Consider the following 20,690-nt stretch of genomic DNA (forward strand, 5'->3'; position numbering starts at 1 on the left):
TAAGAACATGTTAATATATTATTTTTTTAAAAACCCCAACACAAACATGATTACTTTTGTCCAGTGTTCGCATGCAGCTGTACTTTGTGTGCTACCAAGAGGAGTGGACCAACTATGGAGGAATTATGAGCCAGAGATATGCAGGCCAGTCAAGTGTTATTCACCATAGGGACAAGAGGTGGATTCGTCATGCTGTCTACCAAAAGAGATGTACCATACTGGAGTAATAAGTGACTGCATAGTATAATATGAGGGTGGCATGACCAGTTTCAGTGTGGACATTGGGACACAGAAATCAGTCATCCGATAAACCCACAAGTCATTTCTAGCATATGAGTGACCAAACCTCGAGTTCCAGTCAATATATGGAAAGTTAAAATCCCCATTATAAGACATTCTGATTTACTGGCCCACTTTATTTCTCTGTAGAGCTGTTCATTGTACTCATTAGAGTCATTAGGCCTATAACACATAACTACTCTAATTTTTGCTTTCCCAGTACTTATGTCACACCAAACTGACTCAACATTGCACTGGCCACCCATGTCAACTGGATGCACTGCCTTAGATTTTATGCAATTCTTAACTAGGAGCATAACCCCTCCCCTTCCATCCCCCTCTTATCCTGTCTATTCTTTCTGTATACATTTTACTTCCATATTTAAATTCTGCATCCCTTATATCTGTGTGACACCACATCTCTGATACCCCCACAATGTCTGCATTTGAAGACTTGACCAACACTGCAAATTCAAAAAATCAAATTTATTTACTATGTTCATAACATTGATGTACATTCAAGTATACTGTTACCTGTTCTTACTCTTAGTTATCTTAACACAGTTCATATATTTACTTGTTTTATTATGACTTATAGCAGGTCTTAAAATTCATGACACCTTCCTTTTCAGGCTGCTTCATTTTTTTTCTATCACCTCTATCTTTGGCTATTGTTAATCTGTTAGTATATGTCCCCTATACAGCTTGGGAGGATACATATATCCCCCCAAGTTAGCAGTTTTTCGAACCACCTAACACTTCCTCGATAGCATCAGCAAATATCCTTGCACCCTTTCTATTTAAATGTATTCCATCCCTGTAGAAGCAGGCTCTCCTGCTAACAAGCATAAACCATGCTGTGAAAAATTAAACCCCATGAGCCCTGCACAATCTCTTCAGGGCGAAACTGATTGACAAGGCTCTCATTATATACTCTCTCCTATCTTGTCTAGCCAGAATTGCATACACTTTAATTTAACTGTAACTCAAAACTTTTTCTCAACATTGCCCTGTACTTGTTAAGAAAGTCTGCAGATCTTCTACCAGGTCTGATGCTAGGGTTTTTGGCATCCCTATGCAGAATTGTATTAGGTGCCCTTGGAGATTGTAATGAATAATACAGTTTTAAATAAATAGAAATTAAAATATATTTTTGATTAATTTTATTTACATCCTCACTTTACGTGCTTTAATATTGCAGTAGAGGGGTACTGGCCATTTGAACTGATTTTAATTGTTGCCATCCACGCTAGCTAGGATGCCACTTGTTTGTCGGAAGTTTGAACCGATTTTGTCTCTCATTATCCTTTAAAATTTGCTAGTGGGTGGCACCACAGGATTTTTTCATAGAAGTAATTTTGGTGAGATTCAAACTGACATCTGTATACTTTACAGATAAGTGCCCTAAACATTGGGCTTGTGAGACATTTACTCACGAAACTCAAAATATGGTATTAGAATGTACTTTGAACACAGTTTTTTAAAAAAAATTAATAGTGCTAAATGAATGGAATTAGAAAGTAAGTTGAAAACAATTTTTTTAAATTAATTATTTTAATAGCATTAGCATTAGTAGGGGATATGGTGCAAGAAAGCAAGCTTATATAGAATTAGCCAAACAAAAACACCCTTCCCATTTCACCCATCCATTCACTCCAAATATTTGTCTAGTTATACCTTGAACTTATTTAAGTTGCTGACCTTCACTACAACAGATGGAAGATTGTTCCAAGTATCAACCACCTGCTGGCTAAAGGCGAATTTCCGCACATCTAATCTACAATTATCTTTCCTAAATTTGAATTTATGCCCCCTCAGGTGAGTAATCTGAGTGATAGTCAGAATTCCATTAGCGTTGAGCTTACTCAATCCATTCAAGGCCTTATACACCTCAATTATTATTATTATTATTATTATTATTAGCCATATGGTGCAAGGAAGCCTGAGGCTTATGTTGCACCAGCCAAAAAAACTTCCCAAGCTACCCTGAGAGAGAGAGAGAGAGAGAGAGAGAAAAAAGAAAGAAATCACCAAGAAAAAGAAGAATGATGATATCCAGCTCAGGACCCTACATGTGTTGCAGGTGCCTAGTCTCCAGAAACTGCAATTTACAGAACTTAAGCCTTTCTTGGTAGCACCAACTCTTTGTTCCACTCACGAAACCCGTTGCCCTTCTCTGTACTTGTTCCAGCAGCTTTACATCATTCCTAAAATGAGACCTCCAGACCTGTATACAGTACTCAAGGTGTGGCTTAGCCATTGCCTTATACAAGGGGACAATCACCCCCTTATCCCTGCTAGCAAAATTCCTGTATATCATTGACAAGACACCATGAACAACTCTTGTAGATTTTTTTGCACTGCTCAGAAAACTTCATATCTGACTGCACAATTACCTCCAGGTCCTTTTCATTCTCCACTATACTGAGTATAGTACCACCCATTTGGTACGTTACTCTAGGGTTACTGTTACCGATACATAGTACTTTCCATTTGTCAATGTTAAACTTCAGTTGCCACCTCTCAGCCCATCTGCTCAACTTTTCCAAATCCTGTTGCAGTAGCATACTGTCATTACTGTCATTAACAACCCTGCCAACCTTCATATTGTCTGCAAACTTAGACATTAATCCTGATATACCTTCATCAATATCGTTGATAAATACTGAAAACAACAATAGGCCCAACACCGAACCCTGGGGGACTCCACTAATAACATTAGTCCATGAAGAGCAGTGTCCATTGATAACCACTCTCTGTGTTCTCCCACTCAACCACCTTTTATCCACTGTAGCAAATTAATGCTATACTGCTCCAATTTGTATAGTAGTCTTCCATGTGCCACAGTATCAAAAGCTTTCCTAAATCCAAGTATATGATATCAAAATTATTTTTGCATCCAATTCTTTTGTGACCTCACATCATAGTATCCAATCATATTTGTCAGACAAGACTTCCCCTTAACAAACCAATGCTGTGTCTGAAATATAACCGAAGTCTTGTCTAGATGATCCTGCATCGTTTCCTTAACCAGTGACTCCATTATTTTCCCTGGGACAGAAGTTAGACTAACAGGGCTGTAATTACCCATGTCACCCTTTGATCCTCTTTGTGAATTAGAGACACATTTGCACATCTCCAGTCCAAGGGGACTTCCCCTGAGTCCAAGAAAGCTTCCATAATTATGTCTAAGGGTTTGTTTACTTCATTTGCTGCCTCCTTTAATATAACTGGATGGATCCCATCGACCCCAGGTGCCTTCCTTATGTTTAACTTCAACAATTTCTCCTCCACTTTTCTCTCAGCAATAGTGCTTAATTAGCGGTTTTTAGAATGTAATTTGAACATAATTATTTTTAATTAATATTGTTTAATGAACAAAATAATATTTCCCCAATTGAGTGTTTTTAAAAAGTATTCATGAATTTAAGTTTTCACATTAGTGCTGAATAAACAAATTAATTATTTTTAATCAACAAATTAATTATTTTTAATAGTGCTTAATGAACAAAAGAATATTTTCCCAGATTAAAATATAAAGTGTGATTTTTAAAAAAAGTATTCACGAATTTAAGTTTTCACATGTGCTTAATCAACAAATCGCTCAACAATAGCTCATGGTGTCTTGTCAATGATATACAGGAATTTTTCTAGCAGGGATAAGGTGATTATTCCCTTGTATAAGGTCAGGCCACACCTTGAGTATTGTATACAGGTCTGGAGGCCTCATTTCAAGAAAGATGTAGAGCTGCTGGAACGAGTACAGAGAAGGGCAACATGATTAGTGAATGGAACAAAGGGTTGCTGTACGAAGAAAGGCCTAAATTTTGCAAATTACAGTGTCTAGAGACTAGGCACCGGCAAGGTGATCTGATAGAGGTGTATAAAGCCTTGAATGGTTTGAGCATGCTCAATGCTGATGGGATTCTTCCTCTTGCTCAGAATAATCACCTGAGAGGGCATAACTTCAAATTGAGGAAAGACAGATGTAGGACAGATGTGCGGAAATTTGCCTTTAGCCAGCGGGTAGTTGGTTGGTGGAACAGACTTCCATCCCTTGTTGTGGAAGTTGATTGCCTAAATAAATTTAAGGCTCAGCTGGACAGGTATTTTGAAAGAATGGAGGGGTGAAGTGGAAGTTTTTTTTTTTTTTTTTTGGCTGATGCTGCATAAGCTTGCTTTCTTGCATCATATGCCTCTGCTAATGCTAAATCAATTATTTTTAATCAACAAATTTTAATAGTGCTTAATCAACAAATTAAATATTTTTAATTAATAGTACTTAATAAACAAAATATTTCCCAAACTGAAAATACAGTGTTTTTTTAAAAAGCATTAATTAATTATAAGTAAATATTTAATTTCACTAAGAAACACAGATTTTTTATGATTTCAAGTTTTTTATTGAAAGCTATTTACAGAGGAATCTAATATTAAAAATATGCACAAGTCTTACAATTTATGCATGTGCCTAAGCTGTGAATAGACATAGGGCACTATTTCACTAAACAATCCAATAATAGTTTATGTTTCTATATTGAGATTAAAGTCATTATTTACTGACTTTAACTGAGATACTTTTATTAAATATTATTATAATAAAAATTGTGAATTTTGCACCCACAGATGTTGGTGCTCCTATGCCCTGCATACTAGGCTTACCATGTTCTGCTGGCCTTGTCTTCTTCTCAATGTTAGTGTCAGTGTATACAACAGTGTATGCCCATAAAAGGTGATATCTGCTCTACAATTATAATGTCATCTGATTTTGCTCCTAGCAATCATACTCTGGTCCTGTTCAACCTATCCTTTTTGCACAATATATTTTCCACTCCCCTGACAATAGAGTCACTGACAATAAATACCTTCTGTGGGACCACAGTCTGCATTGGGGATTGGTGATGGGGGATTTGCCTGATGCACAAATGTCAGTTCAGGCATTGAGTTGCATAGCTAAGAGCGTGATTATCCCCACTTTAGTTTCTTCAAGAGCATCCATCCTACACTTCAAGCTCTCAAAAATACCCATCAGAATGCTGAGTTGGCATCTAATTTTTTCATACTCTCTGCACCAAACACACACACAAAGCCCTTGGCTGTATCATGTCCTGTTCCAGAAAGGTCTGCATTTCACAAGTTGCACATTTCTTTAGGCTGTGATTCATAGGAGAATCACCACCTTCAGTTCTTCCCCAAGCCACAGCATTCCTGCTAATTTGAGCCCATTGCTTTGCTGCTTCTAGTCTGGGGCTTAATTTACTTTTAAATTCAAAAATATAATTGTGAATACTATGCTAAACTAATATACTTAAATGTAATAATAACACTGCTCTATTTACCAGTTATGCAGCAATAATACATATTATGCTTTTGGGAGAACGAGAGTAGCCTTGGGCAGGCAAAGTTTTTACTGCTCCTGGAATAGAGAAGTTTTTTCTGTTTTATTAGCTTAAATTGGCATATTAACTTATTTTCTAGAGTAGCTTTATATTCCTAGTTATGATACTTAGTTTAAAGTTTAACTTAGATAGATAGAGATTTTGTAGGTATTACTTAGTATCAGTAAGGGTATCAAATCCACGTGTTACAAGTTGCAGCTCCACTGAACGAGAAGTTTTTAGCCATATTTAGCCACTTTATTGACCAATTGTTATATTAAATTATTTTCTATTAGTAGCTTATAGACCTAGTCAGGATCCTTAGTTTATTCTGAATTGAGCAAGATTTGGAAATTAATTAATACTTAAGTGTCCGTAGATTTACTTTTCATAACTTGCCGCCATTGTTATACGATACAACGTTATATCCCAAACTAGATAGCGTAAGCTTAGTATAGTATAGTACAGTATATAATATAATATTTTCAATTAATCAGTAAAATCTATTAATCTTGTTAAACTTCATTGTCAATTAAATTGTACTTTTTAACTAAATACATATAATGACTTAGATTACAAACGTAACATAATTAATTAATACATAACTTGATACGGAAGTTATATAAACGGAAATCGTAGATAATACTCGATACTAAAAAATATATATAGCATTATAACTGTGTTGGGATACAAGTTTAGGGTTATAATTTTGTACTGAAATTGAAATTTTATTGAAATTAAATCGAAATCATGACTCAGACCAGAGCAGCAAAGCAAAAGGCTGAAGCTAATGGGAGTGCTGTGGCTCAGGGGAGAACTGAGGGGGGGCAGTTACTCTCTGAATCACAGCCTTTTAAAATGCACTGCTTGCTTGATGTTTGTGGAGCAATCGAGTATGGGACATGATATTGCCATGGGGGATGTCTTTGTGTGCGCGCGATTTGAGGAGTGTAAGGAAATCAGGCGACAACTCAGTGTTGTTATGGGCCTATATGAGAGCTTGAAGGACAGGGGATGTCCTCAAAGGATCTAAATTGAGGGGCCCATCAAGCTCTCAGCTGCCCATATCAATGCCAGAGCTTACAACCCCCAAGGCAGAATGCACTGGTCGCATTCTGCCTTGGGGGAATGCACTGGTCGCGCAGGAACTAGTTGTTGGTGACTCTATTGTCAGGGAAACGGGGAACATGCTTTGTAAAAAGGATAGGTGGAACAGGACCAGGGTATGTCTGCCAAGGGCAAAGGTTGATGACGTTGTAGAGAGGATATCATCTTTTAAGGGTACAAAAGGTGATATAGTTGTACACATTGGCACTAATGATATTAAGAGTAGGAGATCGGCGGAAAATTACTTAACAAGTACAGGTCACTGTTGAAAAAAAGCCGTGAATTAGGGTTGCATTTGAAAGTGTCTGCAATTCTGCCCAGACACGATAGGAGGGAGTATATGATGAGAGCCTTGTCGATCAATTCAGCCCTGGAAAGATTGTGCAAGGCTCAAGGGGTAGAATTTTTTTCAGCCTGGTCTGTACTTGTTAACAGGAGAGGCTCCTTCTACAGGGATGGGATACACTTAAATAGAAAGGGTGCAAGAATATTTGCTGATGCTATCGAGGCAGTGTTAGGTGGGTCGGAAATACTGCTAGCTTGGGGGGATACAAGGACTAATAGATTAACAGTAGCCGCTGGCAGAGGTGAAAGTGATTCTTGCACTGCTTCTATTGGAATGAGCAGCAGCCTGGAAAACAAGATGCAGGATATTTCAGAGACTGCTGGGAGTCATTGCGGTACAAGTAAACACATGGATTGTGTTTACTTGTACTGCAATAGGAACAGGTGCATGTATACTTGCATGTGCACCAATGCTAGAAGTTTGGTAAATAAATTTGATGAATTTGAGGTATTGCTCAAAACATCAAAGGCAGATATTATTGGGATATCAGAGATGTGGTGTCACACAGATATAAGGAATGCAGAACTGGAATTTGGGGAGTACAATGTGTACAGAAAGGATAGACAGGACAGGAAGGGAGGAGGGGTTATGCTATTAGTTAAGAAACACATGAAATCCAAGGAAGTGAAGCCAGTCGACATTGCTGGACAGTGCGAGTCAGTTTGGTGTGACATAAGCATTGGGAGATCAAAATTGAGAGTAGGAGTGTGCTATAGGCCTAATGACTCTGATGAGTATTATAAGAAACTGTACATGGAAATAGAGTGGGCCAGTAAATCGGAGAGTCTTATAATGGGGCGTTTTAATTTCCCAGATATTGACTGGAGTTTGTGGATTGGTCACTCACACACTAGCAAGGCTTTTGTGGTTTTATTGGATGATTGTTTTCTACATCAGCATGTTCGGGAGGCAACTATAGGGAATGATACTCTTGATATGATTATCAGTAGTGATTCTTCATGCATTAAGAATCAGGGCACCTCCGTAGCCAGGTGGGAAGGAGCAGCAGTGCGCAGCACACGCTTCTTGATTAGACTGGGGTTCCACCCTGTCACCACCAAATACGGAGGATGCGGAAAGGTCAGGGAATGACCACCGCATTTCCCGGAGCAATATGGCCTTAGTTGCTAATGCTCCTAAAAACCAAATAACAAACAAACAAGCATTAAGAATCTGCAGATAAAGGAACCACTAGTTGGCAGTGGCCACAGTGTGCTGAAGTGGGATTTACTCAAAGAGGTAACTACCATCAAGGGTAAAGGGAAGGGTTTTTGCTTTCGTAAAGGCAACTACGATGGTCTGAGACAGTATTTAAATTCTATACAGTGAGACCAACTGATGATGTTACCAACAGCAAATTCAAAATGGGAAGCATTCAAAGGACTTATCTTGGAAGCTACTAGGCTTTACATACTAACTAAGAAATATGGTTCAAGGTTTAGGCCTAAATGGATGTCAGATGAACTAATGAGACATATGGCAGAGAAGAAAAATGCATGGGTTACATATCAATTAATGTGTGGCATGGAAGCCTATGATAGATATAAGCTGCTGGTCTGTAACCAAGTCACAAAGGAGATTAGGCAGGCAAAGGCAGATTATGAGAAATCCTTGGCAAAGTATGCAAAGAAAAACAGAAAAGAGTTCTTTACCTATGTAAACTGTAGAAGGAAAGGAATGAATCAGATTGGTCCACTGGATATTGATGGTTCAACAGTTGAGGATCCTGCTCAAGTGGCTAACAAACTAAACAAGTATTTTGCATCTCCATTCACACATGAGGAGTTATTCAGGAAGGGGAATGCCAGAGGTGAAGTAAATTCTGGCAGTGAGCTAGATGATTTTGTAATAACTGAGAGGAAAGTGGAGGAGAAATTGTTGAGGACAAACATAAAAAAGGCACCAGGGGTGGATGGGATCTATCCAGTTAAATTAAAGGAGGCAGCAAAGGAAGTAAGCAAACCCTTAGCCATAATTATGAGAGCTTCTTTGGACTTAGGGAAGATACCCATAGACTGGAGATGTGCAAATGTGACCCCAATTCACAAAGGAGGATCGAAGGGCAACATAAGTAATTATATACCTGTGAGTTTAACTTCTGTTCCAGGAAAATTAATGGAGGCACTGGTTAAAGAAGCACTGCAGGATCATCTAGACAAGATTTCAGTTATAGTTGGGACACAGCATGGTTTTGTTAAGGGAAAGTCTTGTCTGACCAATTTGATTGGATACTTTGATGCAGTCACAAAAGAACTGGATGCAGGGAATAACTTTGATATTATATATTTGGATCTTAGAAATCCTTTTGATAATGTTGCATGTGGAAGACTGCTGCACAAATTGGAGCAGTGTGGCATTGGAGGCAAATTGCTGCTATGGATAAATGGATGGTTGAGAGGGGAGAAGACAGAGAGTGGTAATGAATGGACACTGCTCGTCGTGGACTAATGTTATTAGTGGAGTACCTCACTAATAACATTAGTCAACTAATGGGTCCATTGTTGTTTTCTGTATTTATAAATGCTATTGATAATGGTATATCAAGCTTAATGTCCAAATTGCAGATGATACAAAGGTTGGCAGGGTTGTTAAGGACACTACTGAAGCTATGCTGTTGCAACAGGATTTGGAAAGGTTGAGCAAATGGGCTGAGAGGTGGCAAATGAAGTGTAACATTGACAAATGTAAAGTACTACATATGGGAAACAGTAACCCCAGAACAACGTATCAACTCTGTGGTACTACACTGACAGTGGAAGAGAATGAAAAGGACCTGGGGGTAATTGTGAGGGCAGATATGAAGTTTTTTGAGTAGTGCAGACGGACTGCAAGAGTAGCTCATGACGTCTTGTCAATGATATACAGGAATTTTTCTAGTAGGGATAAGGAGGTGATTATCCCCTTGTATAAGGCAATGGTCAGGCCACACCTTGAGTACTGTATACAGGTCTGGAGGCCTCATTTCAAGAAGGATGTAGAGTTGCTGGAACGAGTACAGAGAAGGGCAACAAGATTAGTGAATGGAACAAAGGGTTGCGCTTACGAAGAAAGGCTTAAGTTTTGCAAATTACAGTGTCTGGAGACTAGGCACCGGTGAGGTGATCTGATAGAGGTGTATAAAGTCTTGAATGGTTTGAGCATGCTCAATGCTGATGGGATTCTTCCTCTTGCTCAGAATAATCACCTGAAAGGGCTTAAATTCAAATTCAGGAAAGATAGATGTAGGATAAATGGCGGAAATTTGCCTTTAGCCAGCGGATAGTTGGTTGGTTTAACAGACTTCCACTCCTTGTTGTGGAAGTTGATAGCCTAAATAAATTTAAGGCTCAGCTGGACAGGTATTTCGAACGAACAGAGGGGTGAAATGGAAATGGTTTTTTTTTTTTCGCTGATGCTGCATAAGCTTGCTTTCTTGCATCATATGCCTCTACTAATGCTAATTGTAATACCTCCCGAATTCTGGAGTGTGCCTTTCCACAACTACTGAGCCAATGAATGCGACGCTTGAAGATCTTCCAAATATATTTTTAGAAGTTGCTTATTTAGGGATTTAGAATAAAATGGTTGATGACTTTAACATCTTAACGATATCCTATAATTTCTTTTTGATTTTTCATTTGTGAACACAAGGCCTCAATATGAATCAAACAGTGATAATGCATACAAGTTTACTCAGATCAATTTTGTGCACTGTGAGGAATTTCATGTGTGTCATATCCATCTTTTCCAGTTGTATGATCTAAGCGGGAAAATAGCCAAAAAATCTTCTTCACAGCTGCCATCATGTTGAATCAATAACAAAGCACATGAATTGTGATATGCCCGAAACATCAGTCTACTTCAAGTGGCAGTGAAAAAAAATACACAACTTTCGATTTTACCTAATAATTCATTGAATATTACATCTGCCATTTTATGAACTTGATCTGAAACTGTATCAAAGAAATATTTTTGGCCAAGCTAATCAAGGTAGCTTTCTGTTTTTTTTTTTTTGGTAAGACACTAGCAAGCACTTCTAATGATGATACTACACAATTTGTTATTATTTCACCACTATTGTAAGGCAGTGAATTCTTTGCAATTATATTTGATAAAATAAATGAAATTTCATTCACTAACACTTTATTACTATTAGCTTGATCTAAATTTAAAATATTTTTCTGTCTTTCAAGTTTTTTTTTTGATTCTTGTGAAGTTTTGCTTTCCCCAAATATCCCTAAATTTGGGAAAAATTTCATGAAAATTCCTATGGCATGTTTGATAGGCTTTCACAATTTGACTTCCAATAGCCAGCCAAACACACCTGACATAATAAGCAAATTACACCAGTTCCACTACTATTATCTACTATACAATAATCATATTCCCAAGAAGACTGAAATGCATATTTTTTATTTATTTATTTTTTTTTTTTTTGTTTCTTTGCATTTTAAATGTGTTAAGTCTAAATCAGACAACTGCGAAGGTAGTGTCAGTGCATTATTTTTTTTTTCATCATGTTCGTTTCAGTTTCTTTTTAAAAACTTATCCATTTTGAAATTCTGAAGGATACTCAGCATTGTTTTGTAAAGGAAAAATCATGTTTAATTAATCTGGTTAGCAATTTTGACAGAGCCACTCAAGAACTGGCCTTAGGGAATAATTTCAACATTGTTTATTTGGATTTCAGCAAAGCATTTGACTTAGTCCCACATGAGCAGTTACTTTATGAACTGGAACAGGTTGGAATCACAGGAAAAATCCTTAGATGGATAGCTGGATGGCTTCAGGGCAGGAGGCTGAGGGTTGTGATAAATGGTTATTCCTCAGATTGGGTTGATGTAAGTGGGGTTCCCCAAGGATCAGTATTAGGACCATTCTTGTTTTTGATTTTCATAAATGACATCGATGAAGGGATGAGGGCATGATGTCTAAATTTGCAGATGATGTTAAAATTGGTAGAGTAGTTAACGATCACCGCCAAGCAGAGCTTCTTCAGAGTGACCTAGATAGACTTCAGGGATGGTCAGAAAAATGGCAGCTATCCTTTAATCCAGCAAAGTGTTACACCTGGGGAACAGTAACCCCAAAATAACTTATACACTTGGTGGAGTTGAACTAAAGCCAGTAGTGGAGGAAAGGACTTGGGTGTTATGATATAGTGAGCCATGAAGTTGTCCAAGCATTGTAGAAAGGTTGCAAGAAAGGCCCATGCCGCGTCCTGTCAATGATTTATCGAACAGTAACGAATGGGCCTGGAGTACTGGGGTCCATAGTTCAAATACAGATATATACAGTTATACCCAGTTATTTATTAACAAATAAAGTACAAATAAAAGTACAAAACCAGTAGCTTTCGGAACGCGTGTCCCTTTATCAACCGATAAGTTAATATAAAATTTGAATACATTACAAGCAAATGTGGCACGTTAATCATGCGTCATTGTTGTAGCACGGACGTGTGCTGCTTTACGCCAGTGATCATCCATCAATAAAACGGTTGTTTCTAGGATGGGATGTAGACGCATGCCTTTCTGGCGATTTAATGCCTTAGGATTGTTTATTATGTTTAGTGACTCTAGCCATAGGCGGTGGTGAAAGTGTCGCGCGTGGTCCACTATCTCAAAGTCGCGCTTGGGGTCAAGATCGTGGTTGGTAGCCCAAAAATGTTCTGCGACCGCGAGACGTCTCCAGGATCGCCTCACGGAACACGACAGAGCAATCCGGCTTGCCGAAACTGACCAGTCCGCAGTCGCAGAACATTTTTGGGCTACCAACCACGATCTTGACCCCAAGCGCGACTTTGAGATAGTGGACCACGCGCGACACTTTCGCCACCGCCTATGGCTAGAGTCACTAAACATAATAAACAATCCTAAGGCATTAAATCGCCAGAAAGGCATGCGTCTACATCCCATCCTAGAAACAACCGTTTTATTGATGGATGATCACTGGCGTAAAGCAGCACACGTCCGTGCTACAACAATGACGCATGATTAACGTGCCACATTTGCTTGTAATGTATTCAAATTTTATATTAACTTATCAGTTGATAAAGGGACATGCGTTCCGAAAGCTACTGGTTTTGTACTTTTATTTGTACTTTATTTGTTAATAAATAACTGGGTATAACTGTATATATCTGTATTTATCGAACAATTGCTAGTAGAGATAAGGATGTTATAATCTCATTATATAAGACTATTGTTAGACCACACTTGGAATACTGTGTTCAAGTATGGAGACCGGACCTAAAGAAAGATATTGTGCTTCTTGAAAGGATCCAATGACGGTAACTCGCCTAGTGAGATCGGCAAAAGGGCATCCATATGAGGAAAGACTTCGAATATGTGGGTTGCAGAGCTTGGACACTAGGCACCTTAGAGGAGACTTGATTGAAGTGTTTAAGGCTCTGAGAGGCAAAAGTAAAAAGAATGAGGACGAAATTTTCACGTTTATAAATGATTTTAGAACTAGGGGACACAAATTCAAGTTACAGGGGGAGATGTTTAGACTGGATTGCAGGAAGTTTTATTTTAGCCAGCGGGTTATAAATTACTGGAATAAGTTACCTACATGGGTGGTAGAGGCTGACAGTTTGGGGAGATTCAAAGGTCAGCTGGATAATTACCTACAGGTGGAGGGAAACACATAGGTTGTCTATTTCCTTTTCTTTTATTAATTATTATTATTTTTTTAATTTTCTTCTTCTTATTATTTTTTTGTTATTTTATTTTATTTATTTAATTTTTTATTTTATTTTTTATTTCTTTTAAATAGTTATAAAATATATAGTAAATTGAATTTATAAGAAAATGAAGAGGTATATTAAAGTATTGTGATATTATTCTCTTCTCATCCTCTCAATTAACTTATAAAATGTATAGTATATAGAAGGAAAAGAAAGAAAGTGACAAAGATAAGTGTCTCGTGAACTTGGGCTACTGATAGACAGAAAGAACCGAATGACCATAATGAATATAAGACAAGAAATGTTACAAATAAAAATAGAAAGGTATATTGTCATATAACACCGGGTTGTGCATTGTTTTTTTGTTTTTTTTTTTTTTTTAATTTGGCTGATGCTCTATAAGCTTGCTTTCTTGCATCATATGCATCATATGCTATAAAAATAGAAAATACTTTTCTATTTTTATTTTTATGTTTTTTTTTGTGTATGCTGTGATTTCTTTCATTCCTTTACTTTTTTTCATCTATTTCTTTACTTGCTTTTTCTCTATCTCTTCACTCTGTTACTTGTATTTCTTGTCTTATATGCATAGCCATGGGATCCTTGAGAAAAGATGCAAACACTTTTCATGGCTATATTGGTTCTTTTTTTTTTTTTTTTTTTTTTTAATGAAAACCCCAAATGAGAAGTATTAGAACCTATAGTACTTTGTACTATGCATGGGTTGAAGGTTGAGAATATGAAAAAAGAGACTTGTTGAGATTAAATTTTTTAGATTGTAATTTTCAGCAAAATATATATGAAGGGAAATTATTCCAGAAAACGGAAGTTGAATAAATAAATGAGGGAGAAGAAAAGTTGGTTCTGTGAGTTTGAATTTGGACAGTAAAAGGATGTTGACTGGTTGTAGCATGTGTTCTGACTGCTTTGGAAGAGAGAGCGGGAATTATAGAAGCCAGTTCAGAAGAACAGTGCCCATGGAAGTATCTATAGAAAAGGCATGCAGCAGAAACAGAACATCTACGAAACAGAGAGTGGTGAGACCCTTAGAGATGAGTCATTAATTAACCTAACTGCCCTCTTTTGAATGGAATTCAAAAGAGGGCAGTTAGGTTTTTTAATGACTGAGAGAGGTTTCTGAAGGACAATTCCAGATGTGAAAACGATATTCCATGATTGGGCGGATTTGGATTTGTACAGAGTGAACAGCTGTTTGATAGAAAAATAATCCCAAGAGCAAAAGAAAAACCCAGTTTTTTAGATGCAGATAATAGTATTTGTAATGTGCTTATGCTGAGCAGAATTAGAAGTCAGGATATTCCCAATAGAGATATAGGATCTTGCTTAGAAATCAGAGTGTCATCGAAGATAAGCATTGGAGCAGAAGAATCCTTTTTATGAGATATAAGATAGGACTGAGTTTTAGAAGGATTGAAATCAACTAAGTTGTCTTTGACCCATTGGAGAATTACCTGGAGATCACCATTTAAGGAATTGGTGGTAGATATTTGAGAAGTTGAATCTGTTTGTGCAGGGCAAGGTTTCTCAAACTGGAAGATGGAATGCAATTTGCTATCATCGGCAAAACTATAGATAGGATTTCTGGTCAATGGAAAAAAGTCATTAATATACAAGAGGTAGAGAGCGGAAGAAAGAACTGAAACTTGTGGAACACCTGCATCATTGGAGAAATTAGAAGACAGAGAGCCATTTCCATTACCCACAGTGAGTGGTCAGAGAGAAAACTGGAAACTGAATTACAAAAAATAGTTAGCAATCCATTAAATGGAAACTTATTTAGAAGATCTTTATGCCAAACATGATCAAATCCCTTTGAAATGTCAAGAGCAACTACTTGAGTTTCACCAGACTTTTCCATTGAATTTGTCCGTAAATGGGTAACACAAGCCAGAATATCACCAGTGGATCAACACTGATGGAATCCATATTAGTAATCATTGATCAGGTGCAAGGTTTCTAGAGGGTTTAAGAGTTGGCGGTTAATTGATTTCTCCATTGCTTTAGAAAGAGTAGTAGTAAGTGCAATGGGACAATAATTTGGTCGGAGGGATTTGTCACACTTTTTAGGAACTGCCTGGATGCGAGCAAATTTCCAAGCAGAAGGGAAAACACCTTTGGAATAAGAAAGTGAAGAAAGGCAACATAGAACAGGAGTAAGTTCGGGAGCGCAGGTTTTGAGAACAAGTGCAGAAATACCATCAGCTTTGAGCTTTCTTAGTATCAAGATTGTTCAAAATCCTTCTGAAATCCTTTTGATGGAAGACCACAGGAGGTATTGAATGGAGTGTACTGGAAATGGTAGAAGGTGGTTTAGCCTTCTGGTCTCTTGCCAATAGCTTTGGCAAGAGACCAGAATGCTTGACTACCATTTGAACAAGTATCAAGTTTTCTACTCTCAGCCTGTTTGAAATCTTGTTTGGACTGATTAATAACTGCTTTAGAATTGTGAGCTTCAGAGTTGGCAGGAAATGAACTTGGAGATTTGGTTTCAAGCCAGTTGCAATATGCAGCATCCTTATCTTATCTTGAACAGCCTTAGCACATTTATTGGAAAACCAAGCCAGAGTGTGGAATAAAGGATTTCATCTCTACAAGAATAATTTCACCTAATGATCTAAGCATACATTGACATCTGAAGATTTGAAACAGTAATCCAACCAAGAAAAAGAAGAAAAGAAATCTCACAGATCATCTTATTTTGTATTCTTGTAATACCAAACAACATAAGGTTGAGAATGGCTATGAGAAAAAGACTGCATTGGAGAAGAGATCACCACCACCAAGTTGTGATCCGAAGTGCCTAGAGGTCCACTCACTTTGACCATGCACCTAGGCGCCTCCGTAGCCAGGTGGGAAGGAGCAGCAGTGCGTAGCACACGCTTCTTGATTAGACCGGGGTTCGAGCCCGTCACCACCAAATACGGAGGATGCGGAAAGGTCAGGGAATGACCACCGCACCGGAGCAATATGGCCTTAGTTGCTAATGCTCCTAAAAACCAAATAACAACATAACCATGCACTTAAAAGGATCATTTGTGATAAAAAGATCAAGTGTGCTGGCTGTATGATTAGAATTGTCTGGTATTCTGGTAGGTAAATGAACAATCTGTGTGAACAATTACAAGAATACAAAATGAGATGATCTGTGAGATTTCTTTTCTTCTTTTCCTTGGTTGGATTACTGTTTCAAATCGTCTGATGTCATTAGGAATTGCAAAGGCCTCAAAATCTCAACGGACTGGGTCTATGTTTCTAGAAATGGAAGCTAGCTGGAGTTGTGAATATTAAAATCACCAAGGAAAATTACCTCACTGTTAGGAAAGTTGAATCAGAGAAAGTCAAGTTTCAAAGAGTCCCAAGTGGCTAGTGGAGTTGGGAGAATGATAGAGGTAATGGATGAATTTGATAGAATGTGGTAGAGAGATTTTAAGCCAAAGGAGATCAAAAACAGGAGATTTCAAATTACAAAGCTCTGGCAAGGAATATCAATGTAGACATATGCACAAGTACCTTTGAAGTGAAAGGAATCATAGGGCTAATAATTTGGACAACTGAGATGAGCAGTGGTTGAATCAACTGATAACTGGGATTCTGTCAGGAAAAGTAAATGGAGTTTGGCAGGCTGTAAGTGGAAATGGACATCATTGAGATTGGAACTGAGAACACGTATATTTGAGAAATGAACGAGGAAGTTTTTGGGTGGGGGGGATTAAATCTTTTTGCAGATAAGTTTGTTCTATTAGTTTTACAATTAATGATGTATTCAGTTAAGTAATAAAATGTGCAAGGACAAGTAATGAAGTTTTTGGATATGACATATACATGGCAAGAATATACCCAGCTTTTTGACATAATGTGGCCACGACAATGCTCTCCCGCAAACACACTACTCAGACTCCCTCTAATCACTATTTAGTGGAGTAAAGGCGAGATTATACACTAAGTCCGGAAGCTTCCTAGAGAGTTACCAATAGGTTCGGTCTGGTGGCCTATCTAGCAGCCACACTGTGAACATTGTTTTAGAGCCTTCGAAAAGTAAAGAAGTTTGGATTTCACCTTGATATCCATCATAACCTCAAAAGACATCAACCATACAGCATGATGGAAGAGATGGGAGTTGCTAGAACTTTGCTCTGGAAGCTAAACATGGGTTCCACCACTTCAAGCCTCCAATAAGTGGCGGTATTGCACTAGTTAATATAGGTCACATATCACCTAGTATTGCCTGGTAACACAGAGGGGCAGCATTCCTCTGTGTGGCATGGGTGCCACACCTCTACCTCTGCTTATGTTGGTTTTCACATGGGGATTATACTCAGTGTAATTAATAGTCCCACCATTGTGAAGGTGTAAACAGAGAATTTTTCTGTTACAGACTGACCAGACTTCTTCGAAATTAGGTCCACTTGACTTGAATGTCACCCGAATATCAGTTCCATCAGCGTTTTAAACTCCGAGGTAGCAAGCCCAGCTTGGCATACCTGAGAGAATGTCTGTGACAGCCTCATTAAACACATAAGACAGGAGTTTATTATTGAAGCAAAAGTATATTCAGCATTGTTTCTTAGATATTGACAAAATTTCTTTGTCATTGTTAGTCAGGGTTTGTTGCATCTGCATTTTGTAAAGAAATAGTTTTGGGTGTTGAACAATTTTAAAAAAACATCTGAAAATAATAAACCCTAAAGTAGTACTGCACAAATTTGCATTTATATCTCTGATAGCCTGCAATCAGTGAATGGAACACTATAGTGTCAAGAAGTGTAGATTGACTTACACAGTAACCATTGATTTAATGGACCCCGATATAACAGATCTCGGATTTAACAGACCAGAAAATAATAATATAGTAATGTACATATTAATAGTAGTAGTAGTAGTAGTGGCATGTGATGCAAGAAAGCAACTGTATGAGCTTATGCAGCATCAGCCAAAAAAAAATAAAAAAAATAAAAATAAAATAATAAAAAAATAAAATAAAAAAAATCACACCATTCCCTCCAAATGCCTGTCCAGTTCCTCCTTAAATTTATTTAACCTCAACTTCCAATCTCGGCCATATTATTTTTTTTACGTTATACAAAACTTCAGTGTTATTATTAATTAAAAATTAATAATAATTACCTATTTCCATTATTGTTTTGATAATTACCTACTTTTATTTTTATAATCAAATTCAGGAAATTTTTTTTTATTCTTTCTGAAAACATGTTCAAATAGCTGTTTTCCCAGATTACAGATGACAGATAAGAGCAGGCAGTGACTTGCGAGCTGAACGTGACTCGGGACACTAAATTACAGGTCTGCCGACTCGCTTTGTTTCAGTCTCTGTCTTCCTCAAGCTATCGTGTGGTCAGGTTGTATACAGAGTGTTTCTGTGATTTCTGAATTGTGACTTTATTTATTAAATAATTTTGCAATCCTTACAATTTAAAATGGCATCAAGTGATAGAGGAGTTAAAAGAAAGCATGCGAACTTAAATCTGGCACAGAAATTAGAGCTAATTGAGAAATTAGAACAAGGCGTCTCAGTAACAAGTGTTTGTGAAATTTATAGTGTAAAAAAACAGTTTCTGATATCCATAAATCAAAGGCCAAATTGCAACATAATTTTATATTGTACAGTACTGTTTATTGTATTAAAGCTTTTTTTTTACATTAAGAACAATAAAAAATGTCCCCCCCCCCCAGGTTACATTCGATTTAATGGACTTTCGGCAATAACAGACACTCCTTCTCCCCTATTAGTCCGTTAAATCGAAGGTTTACTGTACTTCTCATATAAATTTAGTAATAATCACTAATAATATTTTTAATTTTATTTGTAACATAAATAGTTCATCTTAGTAATATGAAGTTAACTTTTCATTATTTTCTTATAGAGAATTAGACAGAAATATGCTAATGAACAAGATCAGTATATGAATAACGAAATATCAGAAAGTGGTAGTGATTCAAAAGTGAGTAGAATTAGAAATCAATAAACTTTTATCCATTAATAATAGTTTTCATTAATAGTGCAAAATAGTGCAGCAGTTCCTTGCTTAAATGCAAAAAATAGATTGATGAATTGTCTTAAGCTAATAAAGATTGAACCATTTACGAAATAATAAATAAATAAATATTTATTTATTAGCAAATGAATAAGTACAAAATGGATAGTCAGATTTACTTAATCTGGAAGGCAACAGCCCAAAGGGAATTAACAGAGGCTATTACTGTTTAATGGTTTTGTAGTGTATCAGCATCTTGTTGTGTCAGTATTATTAGTATAGTGAGAAAATGGTGAAAAGGAGCAAGCTTATACAACATCAGCCAAACAAAAAAATAAACTGCTATTTGATTTGTCCCATCCCTTCTAATAATTTGTCCAATTTTTCTAAAAATTTATTCAACCTACCTACTTCTATAACTCTCTCTCTCTCTCTCTCTCTCTCTCTCTCTCTCTCTCTCTCTCTCTCTCTCTCTCTCTCTCTCTCACTCTCTCACACAGGGTAACTTGGGAATTTTTTATTTTGGCAGGTGTAGCATAAGCCTCAGGCTTCCTTGCACCATATGGCTAATAATAATAATAACAATAATATATCAGAGAAAAGGAGAAAAGGGGCACGATGGCCCAATGGTTAAGACACTGGACTACCAGCCTAATGGACCCAGATTCGAATTCCACCTTGGTGGAAGCGAACGCAGCTCTATTATGTTGGAAGACCAATATAATAATAATATTGAATTATGATAATGATAATAAAAAAAAAACATTGTGAAAGTTACTCCATTGGACTTACCTTCTCCAAGGTCAGAGTGATGGCTGAGGCAGATAGTGGTGCTGTCTAGTGTCACTCATGAGAACTAAAAATAATTAAAATAAAAAACCACTGACATAAGCCGA

The 20,690-nt window shown here is 37.2% G+C and overlaps 1 protein-coding gene across 1 annotated transcript in view; it reads left to right on the top strand.

Moving 5' to 3' along the window:
- LOC150090716 (protein white-like) overlaps positions 1 to 19,785 on the top strand; it is a 106,208-nt gene extending 86,423 nt beyond the window's left edge. The window contains exon 7 of the mRNA XM_090370106.1: positions 19,684 to 19,785. Coding sequence (XP_090226232.1) covers positions 19,684 to 19,785 — 102 coding nt within the window. The remainder of the gene's footprint in view (positions 1 to 19,683) is intronic.
- Positions 19,786 to 20,690: the final 905 nt, after the last annotated feature.

This window comes from Mastigoproctus giganteus, chromosome 1 (genome assembly GCF_048544385.1).
Source record: "Mastigoproctus giganteus isolate SK-2022 chromosome 1, ASM4854438v1, whole genome shotgun sequence".
Taxonomy (NCBI): domain Eukaryota; kingdom Metazoa; phylum Arthropoda; class Arachnida; order Uropygi; family Thelyphonidae; genus Mastigoproctus; species Mastigoproctus giganteus.